The 15287-nt window shown below is 61.3% G+C and overlaps 2 protein-coding genes across 2 annotated transcripts; both read right to left on the bottom strand.

The window, feature by feature from the left end:
* Positions 1–1123: 1123 nt before the first annotated feature.
* Positions 1124–7526, bottom strand: NR2F6 (nuclear receptor subfamily 2 group F member 6). Its single transcript, XM_058040802.1, has 4 exons — positions 6557–7526; positions 3390–3484; positions 2283–2819; positions 1124–1618 (listed from the first exon to the last, which is right to left on the bottom strand). Exons 1-4 carry the CDS (start codon positions 6826–6828, stop codon positions 1344–1346), a joined length of 1179 nt encoding a protein of 392 aa, XP_057896785.1. The 5' UTR covers positions 6829–7526; the 3' UTR covers positions 1124–1343.
* USHBP1 (USH1 protein network component harmonin binding protein 1) lies at positions 7202–14795 on the bottom strand. The gene is made up of 16 exons (XM_058040785.1): positions 14705–14795; positions 14197–14366; positions 13958–14113; positions 13656–13856; positions 13410–13486; positions 13164–13304; positions 12700–12779; positions 12197–12656; positions 11890–12118; positions 11556–11783; positions 11386–11477; positions 11030–11187; positions 10410–10555; positions 9973–9985; positions 7704–7878; positions 7202–7403 (listed from the first exon to the last, which is right to left on the bottom strand). The coding sequence occupies exons 1-16, from the start codon at positions 14793–14795 to the stop codon at positions 7202–7204; spliced, it is 2619 nt and encodes an 872-aa protein (XP_057896768.1).
* Positions 14796–15287: the final 492 nt, after the last annotated feature.

Here is a 15287-nt window from a genome sequence, read left to right as displayed (position 1 = left end):
AGGATTCCAATCAGTGAATAGTCCTGGAATCCCAAAATCCTGAAATCCCAAAATCCTGAAATCCCGAAATCCTGAAATCCCGAAATCCCAAAATCCCAAATCTTGGCTCATTCCAGACCACCGGAGTTGTAGGAAACATCTTTAATTGGCATTAATTAATGAGTTTATATGGCGGAGCGAGGATTCCATCGGCCGGGTATGGTCCCAGAATCCCAAAATCCCAAATCCTGAAGTCCCAAATCTTGGCTCATCCTGGTGCCAGCTGGGGGGAGACAGTCCCGGGGGGGGGGGGTCTGTGTCCCTTGTGTGTCCCTTCCATCTTTGGGGACAGCCTGGGGACAAGGGCAGGGCCCCAGAGCTATTTGGGACAACACTGGGAGCTCTTTTGGAGACAACACCAGGACCCCAAAACTTATGGGGACAACCTCAGGTCCCCAAAACTTTTGGTGACAACATCAGGACCCCAAAACTTTTGAGGACAATGCCAGGACCTCAAAAGTTTTTGGACAACACCAGGACCCCAAAACCTTTGGTGAAAACTCCACGACCCCAAAACTTTTTGGGACAACACTGGGATCTCTTCTGGGGACAACCTCAATATCCCAAAACTTTTTGGGACAATAGTAGAACCCCAAAAATTCCTGTGACAATGCCAGGCCCCAAAACCTTTGGTGCCAACCCCACAACTCTGCAGGCACAACCCACAAGGGTGCACCCCCGTTCCAGCAGGGCCAGGAGCTGCTGGCATTGCGGAGAATCCCAATCCCCTTCCTGGGGAGTGTCCGTTCTGTTCTCTGGCCCATTCTGCTGTCTGGCCCATCCTGCTGTCTGTCTGGCCCATTGTCCAGCCCATCCCACTGTCCAGCCTGTCCCTACTATCTGGCCCATCCCGTTGTCCAGTCTGTCCCATTGTACAGCCTGTCCTGTTGTCCGTCCATCCCGCTGTCCAGCCCATCCCATTGTCTGGCCCATCCCATTGTCCCGCCTGTCTCGTTCTCTGGCCCATCCCCCTGTCCATGTGTTCTGCTCTCTGGCCCGTCCTGCTGTCCGTCCATCCTGCTGTCTGGCCTGTCCCATTGTGTGGCCCATCCCATTTTCCAGCCTGTCCCATTGTCTGGCCCGTCCTACTGTCCGCCCTGTCCCATTATCTGGCCCATCCCATTTTCAGGCCCATCCCATTGTCCGGCCCATCTTGTTCTCCGGCCCATCCCACTATCCATCTGTCCTGCTGTCTGGCTTGTCCCGCTGTCCATCCGTCCCGCAGTACATCCATCTGTCCCACTGCCCATCTGTCCGTGCGTCCGTCCATCCATCCTGCTGTCCGTCCGTGCGTCCATCCGTCCCTACTGCCCGGCGCCGTAGGGCCAGTTGAAGGTGCTGCCGGACAGCAGCATGTCGCGGATCAGGGTCTCGATGGGTGTCTTGCCCACCAGGCGCATGAAGAAGAGCTGTGAGATGAGGGCGGCGGGCACGGCGCGCAGCGCGGGCAGCCGCAGCAGGAGCCGCCCGAAGCGCTGCGGCTGCGACGGGAACTGTGAGCGCTCGTACTCGGTCAGCGCCACCTGCGCCTTCTCCTGCAGCGTCTCCACGTGCGCCGGGTCCGACAGCCCGCAGGCATCTGCCAGGGAACAGAGAGGGTTTCGATGTGTGTGGGGTGGCATGGGATCTGTTGGGAATGTCCCCAAATTCAATATCCCCAAAATCCATTGGGAATATCCCTGAATCCATTGGGAATAACCCCAAATCCATTGGAAACAGCCGAAAATCCAATATCACAAAACCCACTGGGGATATCTCTAAATCCATTCGGAATAACCTCAAATCCATTGGGAATATCCCCAAGGGAATATCCCAAAAGGCAGTATTCCCAAATCCATTGGGAATATCCTCAGATCCAATCTCCCAAAATCCATTGGGAATATCTCAAAATCTATTGGGAATATCCCAAAATCCAATATCTCAAAATCCATTTGGAATATCCCAAAATTTAAAGAAATATCCTGAAATTTATAGGGAATATCCCCAAATCCATCAGGAATCTTTCAATATCTCAAGTCCCCAAACCCTCAGAAAAACCCGCAAAAACCTTTCCCTGTTCATTCCCAACTTCAGATGGACCCAACCACCAGCTCTTGGATAAACACAGGAAAACCTCTCCTTACTCACTCCCAGAACCCCCAAACCCTCAGAAAAACCCTCAGAACAACCTCTCCCTACCCATCCCCAACCCCAAAAACCCTCAGGAAAACCCCAGTCCCTCCCACCCGCCCCCAGCCCCTCACCGGGTGTGAAGAGGGCAATGGCCTTGAGGCAGCTGTACTCGGCCGAGTCCACCTGCAGCCGGTTGAGCTTCTCCACCTGCTCCTGGAAGACCCGGATCTGATCCATGAAGGCCACCACCCTCTCTGCCGACATGGGCGAGGCGTGGAAGCCGGCGGCCGCCAGCAGCGGCGCCATGTGCAGCGGCAGCGCCGACTGCGCCGCGTTCAGCACGAACAGCTCGCTCCAGCTCAGCCGCAGCAGGGCCACCTGGTCAGACACGGGCAGCTCGGGGAAGAAGGGGATGTTCCGCGCCCACTCCACCGTGCTGAAGAGCAGGCGGGCGGCCAGCTCGCAGATGTTGTCGATGCCCATGACGCTGCCCGGCGGCTGCTGCTGCTGCGCGTACTGCGAGCCGTAGCGTGCCGCCGGGTAGGGTTCGGCGCGCAGCAGCTGCGAGATCAGCTCCGACACCGGCTGCCCGTTGAAGAAGTCGCCAGCTGGGAGGGGATTGGGGCTGCTGCTGGAGTGGCTGGGGGGAATTCGGCCCCGCTGCACGGCTGGAGGGGGAGGAAGGTTGGGGTTTTCATGGTGAGCACAAAAAGTCCCATTAGATTTTCATCCCAATCCAAAAAATCCCACCACATTCTTATCCCAACCCCATATGGATCTTCATCCTGATCCCACATGGATCCTACTGGGTTTGCATGGTAAACCCAAAAGATCCCACCAGATTTTCATCCTGACCCCAAAAAATCTCATCAGATTTTCATCCTGATCCCACACAGATCCTACTGGATCTTCATCCTGATCCTGCATGGATCCTACAGGGTTTTCATCCCGATCCCAAAGAAATCCCACCAGATTTTTATCCTGATCCCACACGGATCCTACTGGATCGTCATCCTGACCCCAATCAGGTCCTACTGGATCTTCATCCCAATACCAAAGAAACCTTCTGGATTTTCATCCTGATCCTAAAAAATCCCACTGGATTTTCATCCTGACCTCACAAGGATCCCCCAAAAATCCCCAAAAAAATCCACAAAAAAGAGGAAAGAATTAGGGTTTTTTCCCCAAAAACCTTGGATTCCCAGAATTCCTGGATTCCTTGGGAATTTTTTCCCTACCTTCCTTCCTCATGCCCACTCGGAAGCACTTCTTGAGGCGGCAGTACTGGCACTGGTTCCGGTGGTGTTGGTCAATCTGGCAATCCCGGTTGGACCTGCGGGAATTATCGGGATCAGCCGGAATTAGCAGGAATTTCAGCCCACCCAAATCCATCCCAGGAATCCCAGAGCCCATTCCCCAGTTTTTATGGGATTTTGTTGAAATGGTCATTGCTGATGGGTTTTTTTTCATGATGATACCAAAAAATTCCATTGTATTTTCATCCTGATCCCAAAAAATCCCACTAGATTTTCATCCTGATCCCTGCCACATCTGGAAACGTTTTTAGGATTTAATTGTTGGTGAGCCCATGGATGCAGCTCCAGGAATTCCACGGAATTCCAGGAATTTCCTGTGGGGTTGGGCCTGAAATCCCTCAGGCAGTGTTGACCCCAAATCCCACAGGATTCTGGGATAAAGGGAGAGAATTCCCCCCAAATTCCTCAGAGCCTGCAAAAGGATGGATTCATCCCAAAATTCCTCAAATTCCCAAAATCCCTGGAAAAGGGCTCCTGGCCCATGGATTCATCCCAAAATTCCCAAAATCCCTGGAAAAGGGCTCCTGTCTCCCATTCCCACATGGAATCTCCCATCCAACCCCCCCAGATCCCATTCCCAGGCTGATCCCAGAGCAGGAAATCCCTTCCCAGTAGGAATCAGGGCGGGAAAAGAGAATTTGGGATGAATTCTGGGGTTGGAGCCGCGGGAATCCCACCACAGAACCTTCCAGAATCCCAACACAGAATTAATTCATCCTCAACATCCCCGGCGCGGCCGGGAACGTGATCCCGATGAAAAGCAGGATCAGGAGCAGCCCTGACGTCTTCATCCAGGCCTGAATTCCCAGAAAACGACCGGGAAAGGCTCAAAGAACTGGGGAAAAAACGGGAATTATCCCAGAATATTTTTTTCCAGTGATGAAAACATCCAGGGGAGCCGCCAAGGTCTGGGAGCAGCAGGAAAAGATTCCAAAATTATCCTGGATTATTTTTTCCCCAGTGGATAATTCCTTGGAATTTTGGGAAAAGATCCCAAAATTATCCTGGATTTCTTTTCTCCAGTGGATAAAACCACCTGGATAATACCCACTGTGCCTGTGGAATTTTGCGAAAAGCTCCCAGAAATATCCCAGATTTTTCCCAATGGGCAAAATCACCTGGATGATCCCACCACAACCTTGGAATTTTGGGAAAAGCTCCCAAAATTATCCCAGAATTTTTCCAGTGGATAAAGTCACAAGGACAATTCCTTGGAATTTTGGGAAAAGCTCCCAAAAATTGTACCGGATTTTTTCCCAGTGGATAAAACCACCTGGGTAATTCCTTGGAATTTTGAGAAAAGCTCCTCAAAACTCATCTCAGATTTCTCCCAATCCCAGCAGGAATTCCCTCAATCCCTCCCCAGCTCCAGGGGCGGCACAGGCCAGAATCCAAAAAGGAAAAATTTCCCTTTTTTTTTTTTTTTTTTCAAAAGTCAGGAAGTGACTTGGGAATTTTTGGCTTTTCCAGAGGAACAAAGCTCCAGGATCCCGCTTTTGTTCTGGGAATCCAAAGCGGCCCCAAGCTCATTTGCATATTCAAAATGCCTTTAATTATCGCTCCCGCTAATTACCCGCCCTAATTAAGTCATTAGCACAGCCCGGGCCTTTCGGAGCTTCCCAAATTTCCCAGCTCACTGCCTCCTATCCCACTGGAAAACTCCAGGGGGGATTTTTGGGAAAGGTTTTCCCGATGCTGGGGGAAGGTTCGGCTCTTGGGAAAAATCCGGGAGGAATTTACGGAGCTTTTCCCGAAATTCCAAGGAATTAATCAGGTGTTTTTATCCATTGGGAAAAAAATCCAGGATGATTTTGGGAGCTTTTCCCAAAATTCCAAAGAATTACCCAGGTGGTTTTATCCACTGGGAAAAATCCAGGAGGATTTTTTGGGAAGGTTTTCCAGCTGGGAATTCTGGTCCGTGCCACTCCTGGAGCTGGGGAGGGGTTGATGGAATTCCTCTTGGGATTGGGAGAAATCTGGGATGAGTTTTGGGGAGCTTTTCCCGAAATTTCAAGGCTGTGGTGGGATCATCCAGATGATTTTGCTCATTGGGAAAAATCCGGGATATTTCTGGGAGCTTTTCCCAAAACTTCTAGGAATTATCCTGGTAGTTTTATCAACTGGAAAAAAAAATAAAAAAATCTGGGATAATTTCAGGGGAACTTTCCCCAAAATCCGGGATTTTTTAGGATCGGGAGCCGACTCCTGCCAAGATTGGATCAAATGGCTCCTGGATGATTTCCAATCCTTTTCCCTCCTCCCAAAAATTCCAGAGCCCTCCCTGAGCCGGGATGAGGGAATGAGGACCCTCAGAAATTTGGGAATTCTGCCCTCTGGGAGCAGCCTGGGAACTCCCTCGTTCCAAACTCTGGGAATTCCTGGAGGTTCTGGCAGCTCCGAACTTCCTGGGGATCCCATCCTGGATTCCTCAGGGATCCCGGATCCTGGAATTCCAGGGGATTCCTGCTCCCACTATCCTGGAATTCCAGAGGATCCCCGCTCCCATTATCCTGGAATTCCAGGGACTCCCTGCTCCCATTATCCCGAAATTCCAGGGGCTCCCTGCTCCCGGTATCCCGGTGGACTGCTGTCCCCGGTATTCCAGAGGATCCTGCCCCTGCTGGATGCCGGTGTTCCCGGTCCATCCCGGTGTTCCCGGTGCTCCCGGCATTCCCGCGGTTCCCGTTGGATCCCGGCCATGCCCGGGGTGATTCACGGGCACCGCGGGAACGCCGGGAGCGCCGGGAACACTGGGATGGACCGGAATGGACCGGGAATGGACCGAGATGGACTGGGAATGCCGGGAGATGGACCTGGAATGCCGGGAATGGGGACAGCCGGGGCTGGGGGATACTGAGATGGATTGGGGGGAAACCTCAGCTGAACTGGGAGCCCCTGGGCTGAACTGGGAGCGCCGTTTCGAGCTGCACTGGGGACCCCTCATTTGCACTGGGAGCCACTGGTTTGTACTGGGAGACTCTCGTGCTGTACTGAGAGCCACTGGTTTGTACTGGGACACCCCCAGCACCACCACACCGAGACCCCAACTCATCCCCAACCGGGATCCCCCGCTGTCCCCCCGCTGTCACCTGCAGGTGTAGCTGAGGTTCCTGCGGATGCTGCGCTTGAAGAAGCTCTTGCAGCCCTCGCAGGTGAAAACGCCGTAGTGCTTCCCGCTGGATTTGTCCCCGCACACCACGCAGTCCGCGCCGGCCCCGGGCCGCTCCTCCTCGCCGTGCTCCGCGTCGCTGCCGCCGCCGCCGGGGGACGCCGCCTCCTCCGCTCCGCCGCCGCCGCCGCCCCCGGTGCCACCGGCTCCGCCACCGTTCGGTTCGCCCCAAGCGCCGGCCACCATGGCCATGGCTCCGCGGGGCCGCGGGGGCTCAGCGCCGCATCGAGCGGAGCCTGCCGGTGCTGCTGCTCCTCCCGGTGCTTTTTCTCCTCCCGGTTCTTGTCCGCCCGGTGCTGCTTCTGCTCCCGGTGCTTCTGCTCCCGGTGCTGCTTCTGCTCCTGGTTCTTCCCCCCGTTCTTCTCCTCACGGTTCTTCTCACGGTTCTGCTCTCTGGTTCTTTTCCTCACGGTTCTTCTCCCGGTTCTTCCCCTCCCGGTGCTGGTTCTGCTCCCGGTGCTTCCCCTCCCGGTTCTTCCCCTCCCGGTGCTTCCCCGCGCCGAGTTCGGTAAGTTTTACCGAGGAACCGCCGGCCGGGAAAAGCTCCGCTTTTTGGGGTAGTTTTTTAGGGATTTTTTTGGGGTCGCCCCCTCAGGGATTTGTCGCTCTCCTCCTCCTCCTCCTCCTCCTGCCGGTTCACGGCCCCGCGGAAAGTTTGCGGCGGCGGCGGCGGCGGCGGGGCCGGGGCGCGGCGCATCCCCCCGCGGGCACCGGCCGCATGCGGGGCCGCTCCCGCCCCCGGTGGCTCCTGCGCTCCGCGGCACCGGCTGGAAGGAGGAGGAGGAGAAGAGGAGGAGGAGGAGGAGGAAGGAGGCGGCGCTGCCCCGGTTCGCCCTCGCCGCTCTCCGGGCCCCGCCGCCGCTCGCAGCCCGGTGCCGGTGCGGCTGCGGGTGCGGGTGCGGCGGGACCGGCTCCGCCGAGCCCCGGGGCTCTCCCCGCCTCCCGTGAAAGAGCAAAGTTCAGCCGCTGCCGCGGTGGCCGCCCTGGATGCTCCTCCCCGGCCTCCTCCCCTTCCGCTCCCGGGTCCTGCCCCGGTCCCGGCCCCGCCGCTGCCGCCACCGCCGCACCGGGGCCGCTCCCCGCCCCCCGCGCCCCGCGGGTCGGGAACGGCCCGCGGGGCCGGCGGGAGCGAGGGGAGCGGGGATGGAGAGCGCGGTACGGCGCCGGAGGCGGCGGCCGGGGCCCCTCCCGGGCCCCCGCGGCCGTTCGGGCACGCCCGGGGCTCGGCCGGCACCGGGAGCGCTGGGAAACCGGGATGGGAATGGGAAACCGGGATCAAACTGGGAAACCGGGATGGGGCCAGGAAACCGGGATCAGACTGGGAAACCGGGATGGGGCCAGGAAACCGGGATCAGACTGGGAAACCAGGATCAAACTGAGAAAAAGGGATGGGACTGGGGAACTGGGATCAGACTGGGAGCCTGGCACTGGTATCCCAAATCAAACAGATCCCGGGATCCAGGCGAGGGCCTGGCAGGAGCCCCACGTGGCACCGGGATCCCAGCACGGAACTGAGAATCTGGGATCAAAATGGCATCACTGGGATTCTGGGTCAAACTGGGAGCCTGGCACTGGAACTGGGATTACAGGATGTAGCTGGAATCCCAGCATCAAGCTGGGAGCCTGGTGTTGTGCTGGGAGCCCCACATTGCACCAGGACAAAATCCTATGGCCCCATAAACCCCCAAGGCCCCAAAAGGCCCCTGCGGCCCCATAAAGTTCTGAGACCCCAAAAACCTCTATAAACTCCCCATGGCCCCAAAGTTCCCTGCAGCCCCATAAAGTCCCCGTGGCCCCAAAGGTCCTGCGGCCCCATAAATGCGGCTGCAATGCGGTCAATCCAGTCGGACCTGTCTCCCGGTGGGTGCTGGGATTCCTGGGAATCATTAACCCGGGATAATCGGGATAATCCCAGCGGGAAAAGGTGCCTGACCCCGGCACCCCACCCTGCCCCGGGCACTTACGGGGCAAAGTCCCCGAAGTGACCCCAAAAACGCCACAGTGTCCCCAAGGTGCCAGGCTGGGATCGACCTTGGAGTTCCTGATCCGGGTTCTGGGTCGGGATTTAGGGAAAAGCAAAGCTAAGCCTGGAATTGGGGTGCAGCAGAGATGGCTACAAATGGAATTAAACCCCAAATTTCCTGGATTTAGAGGTTTGATCCTAAAGCCAAACAAATCATGGTATAACCCCTGGAAAATCCAGCTGGGAATGGGGTCAGCTTTGGGAGATCCACACCAATCCCTTGTCCCCACAATGTCCCCAAGAGTGGGGTGCCATAATTCCCTGGATTTAGGGTGCTCTGAAAGGATCCCAGTTCCCCAAATCATGGGACAATCCCTGGAAAATCCAGCTGGGAATGGGGCTGGCTTTTGAGGGATCTCAATCCACAGAGTCCCCCTGTCCCCCCAATGTCCCCAAGAGTGGGGTGCCCCAGTTCCCTGGATTTAGGGGATCCCAATTCCCCTGATCATGGGACAAGCCCTGGGAACCCCAGCTGGGAATGGGGCTGGGTTTTGGGGGATCCCAATCCGGGCCCAGTGGGGTCACCCCCACCCTTCCCCTGTGCCAGGCTGGGATTTGTGGCCTTGGGTTCTCTGGAAAAAAAACCAACCCAAACCCCCCAAAATACCCCAAAATAACAATCCAGGAACAAAGGTGTAAATCCGATCTGGGTTTGTTTTGATGTTTGATCTCCAGAGGAATTCCAGTTCCTGAATTCCCAAATTCCCGAATAATTCCCATTCCTACCCCTCCTCCTCCTCCTCCTCGCTCTGCTCTGCTGCTCCCGCCCCACAAAAGGGCCCCAGGAAGGCTCCGAGGTTTTTCCGGGCTGCTTTTTGGGGTCAGCGGCAGCTCCAGAGGCTTCGGGATGGTTTGGGGTTCTGGTGGGGTGTGAAGGATGGGGTTGGGGATGGTGGAAAAGCAGGAAAAGATCCCAAAAATCATCCCAGCTCCTTCCTAATGGACAAACCTGGCCTTGATGGAGAGATCCTAAAAATCATCCTGGATTTTTTTTCAGTGGGGGAAATCACCTGGGGATCCCCAGTGTGGATTTGGGATTGGATCGGGATTGGGCTGGGATTGAACTGGGATCGGATCAGGATTGGACTGGGATTGGATCAGGATTGGACTGGTTCCACCCCATCCCTCTGTCCATCCGTCCCCCCCGATGTCCCATGGGTGAAATGGAGCATTTTGGGGTCAAATCCCTGATTTTCAGCCACTCTGGGCGTTCAAGCCTCGCTGTCCCCACATTGCCCCTTCCCCCGCCATGTGCCCGGTGTCACCCCAAGGAGCGGTGACGGTGACACCTCCGGACAATCCCCAGGGCTGACCTGACTTCTCCACCTTTCCAGGGGGAAACTGAGGCACCAACCAGGGACTAACGGTGGCCACGGGCTCAGGGGGGCGTGGCAGGGGGACGTGCCAACGCCAGGTGCCACCTGCCATATCCTGGTGCCACCTGCCGTGTCCGGTGCCACCTGCCGTGTCCCCTGCTGTCCCCAGCCCCGAGGTGGCCCTGCCTGTCACAGGGCCCTGACCCCGCACAAAGCGAATTTGAATCTCAAAAGGAGCCAAGCCCTGACCTCTGACCCCGGGGTCAGCCGGGCCCCCAGACACGGACACGGACACTGGACAGACACTGGACACAGACCCCATAGTTTCCGAGTTTCCCCATAGATTTCCGAATTTCCCCCGGGATTTCCGGGGCTCCCCATGAATTTCCGAGTTTCCCCAGGGATTTCCGGGGCTCCCTAGATGCAGGTCTCGCCTCCTCGCTGCAGCTCCCGCAGTGTCCGGGCCAGGGCTCGCTCCCTGCGGCCGTGCTGGCCCTGCAGCGCCGCCGCCCGCGCCTGCAGCCGCCGCAGCTGCTCCGCCTGCTTGCGCCGCGCCCCGCGGTACGCCAGGGCCAGCGAGCTGCGGGCACCGGGGGCATCAGGGGATTGGGGGCACCCAAGGGGAGCAGGGGGTTTGGGGGGTTTGGGGATTTAGGGAGCCGGGGAATGGGAGGAGCTCAGGGGGTTTGGGGCGTCGGGCGATTTTGGGATTTAGGGATTCAGGGAGTTGGGGGGAGCAGGGGGATCCAGGGGAGCCGGAGGTTTTGGGATTTAGGAAGTCAGGGAATCGGGGGAGACGGGGATTTTTGGGATTTAGGGATTTTAGGAGTCAGGGGAGCTGGGAGATCCAGGGGAGCCCGTGATCTGGGGATTTAGGGAGTCAGGGAGTTGGAAGACCTGGGAGCATGAGGGGGAGCCGTGAATTTTGGGGTTTAGGGATTTAGGGAATCGGGGGAGCCAGGGGTTTAGGAAGTCAGGGGGATGAGGGGAGTCAGGGCTTCCAGGGAGTCAGGGAGACTGAGGGAACCGAGGGGACCCAGGACACCCGGAGGACCCAGGGACACCCAAGGGACCCCGGCCCGTGCTGACCTGTGCGCCTGGAGGAGCTCCAGGGTGACGGTGGCACTGTGTCCCTGCTGGGCACGGCTGGCAGTGCTGCCCCGCTCCAGGGCCAGCGCCAGCTCCCGGGCACGGCCACGCAGCTGCTCCGTCCTGGGGACACGGGGCAGTGTCACCAGGGCCACCCCGAGCCCGCCCCACCAGCCCGCCCAGCACCATTCCCAACCCCACACAATTCCAGCCCCACACCATTCCCTGTCCCCACAGAATTCCCAGCCCCACACATTTCTCGATCCCACACAGCTCCTGACCCCACACAATTCCCAATCCCCCACAGCTCCCATCCCTCACCTGGCCCGGATCCGGAGCAGTTCCTCCCTCGTTCTCTCGGGGTCCGGGGGGTTTCCCGGGGCCATCGTTGCCCCCCGCCCCATCCGCGCCTCCTGCAGAGATTTCCGGCTGTCTCCCATCCCTCGGCATCCCCCAAATCCCGGGAACGGCCCCACGGGATCCATCCCTACCTCCTCGGAGCTGCTGCCGGAGCTGCTGCCGGAGCTGCTGCCGGAGGCTCCGTCCCGCCCGTCCCGCTCCCGGTCCCATTCCCGGTGCCGCTCCCGGTGCCGCTCCCGTTCCCGCAGCAGGAGGCGCAGCGCGGCCTCGCGGGGCCCGTGCGCGGCCAGCAGCAGCTCCAGGGCTCGCTTCTCCTTCTGAGCCAGCTGCAGCCGCGTCCGCAGCTCCGCCAGCGCCTCCTGGCACCGCGGGGAAACTGAGGCACGGCCGGGGAGACAGGGGGCACCGGGGAGAGAAGCCAGGGAGGGATCCATGAAGGGATCCAGGGAAGGATCCCAACCCCACCTTGAGCACTGCCAGCTCCTGCAGCAGCTCCTCCTTCTCCGGCCGCCTCCAGCCGGGCAGCAGCGCCCGCGCTTCCCGCAGCGCCCGCTCCGCCCGGCCCCGGGGGTCGCGCTCCGGGGGAGGCTCCGAGGGCTCGGCGGCGTCCAGCAGGGACCCCTCCACCGCCGCCTGCTCGGCGCGGAGCCGCCGGATGAGCTCCCGCAGCGCTCCCTCCTCCATCCCCTGGGGCCTGCGGGGCGGGCACGGCGGCGGTGGGCACGGGGCACCCGGGGGAGGCTCAGCGCCGGGACCCCCGCGCCCCCGGTACCTGTGAGCCCCGGGGCTGTCCGCGGGGTGCTCACGGCTGTCTGGCTCCGCTGGCCCCGAGGGCTCCGGTGTGGCGAGGCCAGGTCCGGGTGCGCAGTCCAGGCTCTGTTCTGGTGTGGCGGGGCCAGGTCCCGGTTCGTGGCCCGGGCTCGGTTCCGCCGCGGTTCCTGGGCACGTTGCGGGCAGTGCCGCTGCCCAGGGGTGCCAGCAAGGTGGTGTGGGGGGCATTGGGATGCCCCACAAGCTCCCTGCATCCCCCCGAAGTCCTTCCAGTACCTCCCAGTATCCCTCGTGCATCCCCCACTGCCACACGTGGGCCTTACACATCCCATTGGCATCCTCCCTGATTGCTCCCCAGTATCCTCCCAGTATTCCCAGTATCCCCCCAGTATCCTCCCAGATAACTTCCCAGAATCTTCCCAGTATTCTCCCCATCACACCAGCGTCCCCCCTCATAACCCCTCAGTTTCCCCCAGCCCCCTGCGTCCCCCTGCTGTCACTCACCCCCACGGGTGCCACCCTCCGGTGCCACCTTTGCCCGCAACAGGTCCAGGAGGGCGACGTAGGCGCCCCCACAGCGCTCGCTGGGGGACAAGGGGCTCAGGAGGACTGTCCTCAGCCCTGTCCCCATCCCCGTCCCCAGCCCTGTCCCTGTTCCCATTCCTCATCCTTGTCCTCATCCCCACCCAAGTCCTCATCCTGATTCTGATCCTAGTCCCGATCTTGATCCCTGTTCCCATGCAGTCAATCCCATCAATCCCATCCCATCCCACCCCTATCCCTATTCAGGTCCCCATCCCGAGGGTCTCAGGGAACTGTCCCCATCCTGTGTCCCCATCCCATGTCCCCTGTCCCACCTGCAGCTCAGTGCCAGCCGCAGCCCGCTGCAGCTCAGTGGAGCTGTCCCCATCCCTGTCCCCTGTCCCGTGTCCCCATCCTGTGTCCCCATCCCGTGTCCCCTGTCCCACCTGCAGCTCAGTGCCAGCCGCAGCCCGCTGCAGCGCGCCTCCCGCCGCCCCAGCTCCATGCTCAGCCGCTCCGCCTCGCCCTTGCACTCGCCCAGCGCCGCCAGCAGCTCCCGGTTCACCTCCTGCAGCCGCGCCAGCATCCTGCGGGCCCGCGGGCACCGGGACAGTGCCTCAGTGACCCCAGGGGGGGTCGGGGGACTCTGGGCTCGGGATTTGGGGAGGACTCGGGGTTCGGGGGGTACTCACCCCTGCAGCTGCGGCAGCCGCTCCTCCTGCTCCCGGCCCGGCCCCGCCGAGGGCTGGGGGGACAGCGGGGCGTGGGGCTGCAGGGGAGGAGGCAACATGGAGGGGAGCGGCCCGGGGGGGGGTCATCCCAGGGGACGGCACCCCGTGGAACCGAGCACCGCCACCACCCCGGGTGACATTGTGCGGAGGGGACGCCAGAGCCCCGTGCCAGGGCAGGACTCCCCCGTGCCCCAGCCCCGCACTCACCCGGTGCCCCGGGGGGCTGCTGGGCCCGGGGGTGTCATCGACCCCGGGAGTGTCACCGACTCTGGGGGCGTCGCCAGTCCCAGAGGCGTCGCCTGTCCCGGGGGTGTCACCGGTCCCGGGGATGTCACCGACGCCAGGGGTGTCACTGCCAGACCCTCCCGGCTCCTCCAGCCTGGCCAGAGCCTCCCGCAGGTCTCGCACCTGAGCCGGACACGGGGCTCAGCACCGCCACCGCTGCGGTGACACCCCGACGGTGGCACCCGGGGACACCGCGAGGGTGGCACCCGCTGTCCCGCACCCACCTTGCCCTGCAGGCGCTCCCGCTCGCCCCGCAGCGCCCGCAGGGCGGCCGTGGCCTGGCCCAGCTCCTCGTCCCGCTGGCCCAGGGCTGTCCGCAGGCTCGCGTTCCTCGCCGCCGCCGCCGCCACCTCCGCCGGTAGCCCCGGTCCCGCCGCCGCCTCCGGCCAGCAGCGGCGGGCCCAGCCCGGTGTCCGGCTCAGCTCCTGCAGGCTCTGCCCGTGCCAGGCCGGTCAGTCCGTACCCGCCGTGCCGCCGAGGGCACCGCGGGCGTGGCGAGGCTCACCTGGAGCGCCCGGTGCCAGGCCGGGGCGGGCGGCGGCCACGCCGGGGGCTGCCGGCGGCGGCAGAAGGCGGCGCGCTCCAGGGAGCTCACGGCGTGCTGCAGGCGCTCGAAGAGATCCGGGCTGCGCGCTGGGGACAGCGACAGCGACACGGTCGCCGTCAGGGCAGGGACAGAGCGGCGATGGCACCTGTGGTGGCATGGGGGGCGGCGCTCACCGTCCGGGCTGGCAGCGGCGACAGTGGGGACAGTGGCGGTGGCCTCCCAGCCGTCCTCATCCTCCCTGCGGGGCGAGGAAGGGCACGGTGATGTCCCGGTGTCCCCTCGCTCCCGGTGTCCCCTCAGTCCCGGTGTCTCCTTAGTCTCAATGTCTCCTCAGTCCCGGTGTCCCCGCGCTCCCGGTGTCCCCGCGTTCCCGGTGTCCCCGCGCTCCCGGTGTCCCCGCGGGTGGCTCTCCAGGTGACGGTACCTGGCGGGGCGCTGCTGTCGCCGCTGCTGTCGCGGGGCCGCCCCTGCCAGCAGCGGGATGTCCTCGATGTCCCCGGCCACGTCCTCCTCATCCTCCTCCTCCTCTTCCTGGCGCGAGGGCCGGGCCGGGGTGCCCGTGGGGGTGCCCGTGCCCCGTTCAGCGCCGGGGGCAGGGCGGGTGGCACCTACCGGGCTCTCCTGGCACAGGGATGAGCTGCGGCCACCAGCCCGGCCCGCTGGGCCACCGGCCCCGTCCCGGTGCCCAGAGCGGGAATTCCACCGCGGAGCGCGGCACAGGGAGCCCCGGGAGCGGGTGGGGTCAGCCCCGTTTGAGGTCAACCCCGCGCTGTGCCCAGCACGGACAGTGCCCCTCACCTCCTCCATGCCCGCGGTCCGGGATTGTCCTGCCCGTGGCTCCCAGCACGTCCCAGTTCCACTCGGAGGGTCCCAACACGTCCTGGTTCCACACAGGGGCTCCAGGATGTCCTGGCTCCACACCCAGGCTCCCAGTAAATCCCAGTTTCCCCGCAGGGTCTCAACAGGCCCCGCTCTATCCCGGGGTTCCCGTTCTCTCCCAGTCCCCC

This window comes from Melospiza georgiana, chromosome 26 (genome assembly GCF_028018845.1).
Source record: "Melospiza georgiana isolate bMelGeo1 chromosome 26, bMelGeo1.pri, whole genome shotgun sequence".
In the NCBI taxonomy this organism is placed as follows: Eukaryota; Metazoa; Chordata; class Aves; order Passeriformes; family Passerellidae; genus Melospiza; species Melospiza georgiana.
The sequence above is the reverse complement of the archived record's forward strand: the minus strand, read 5'-3'. Positions and strand labels throughout refer to the sequence as shown.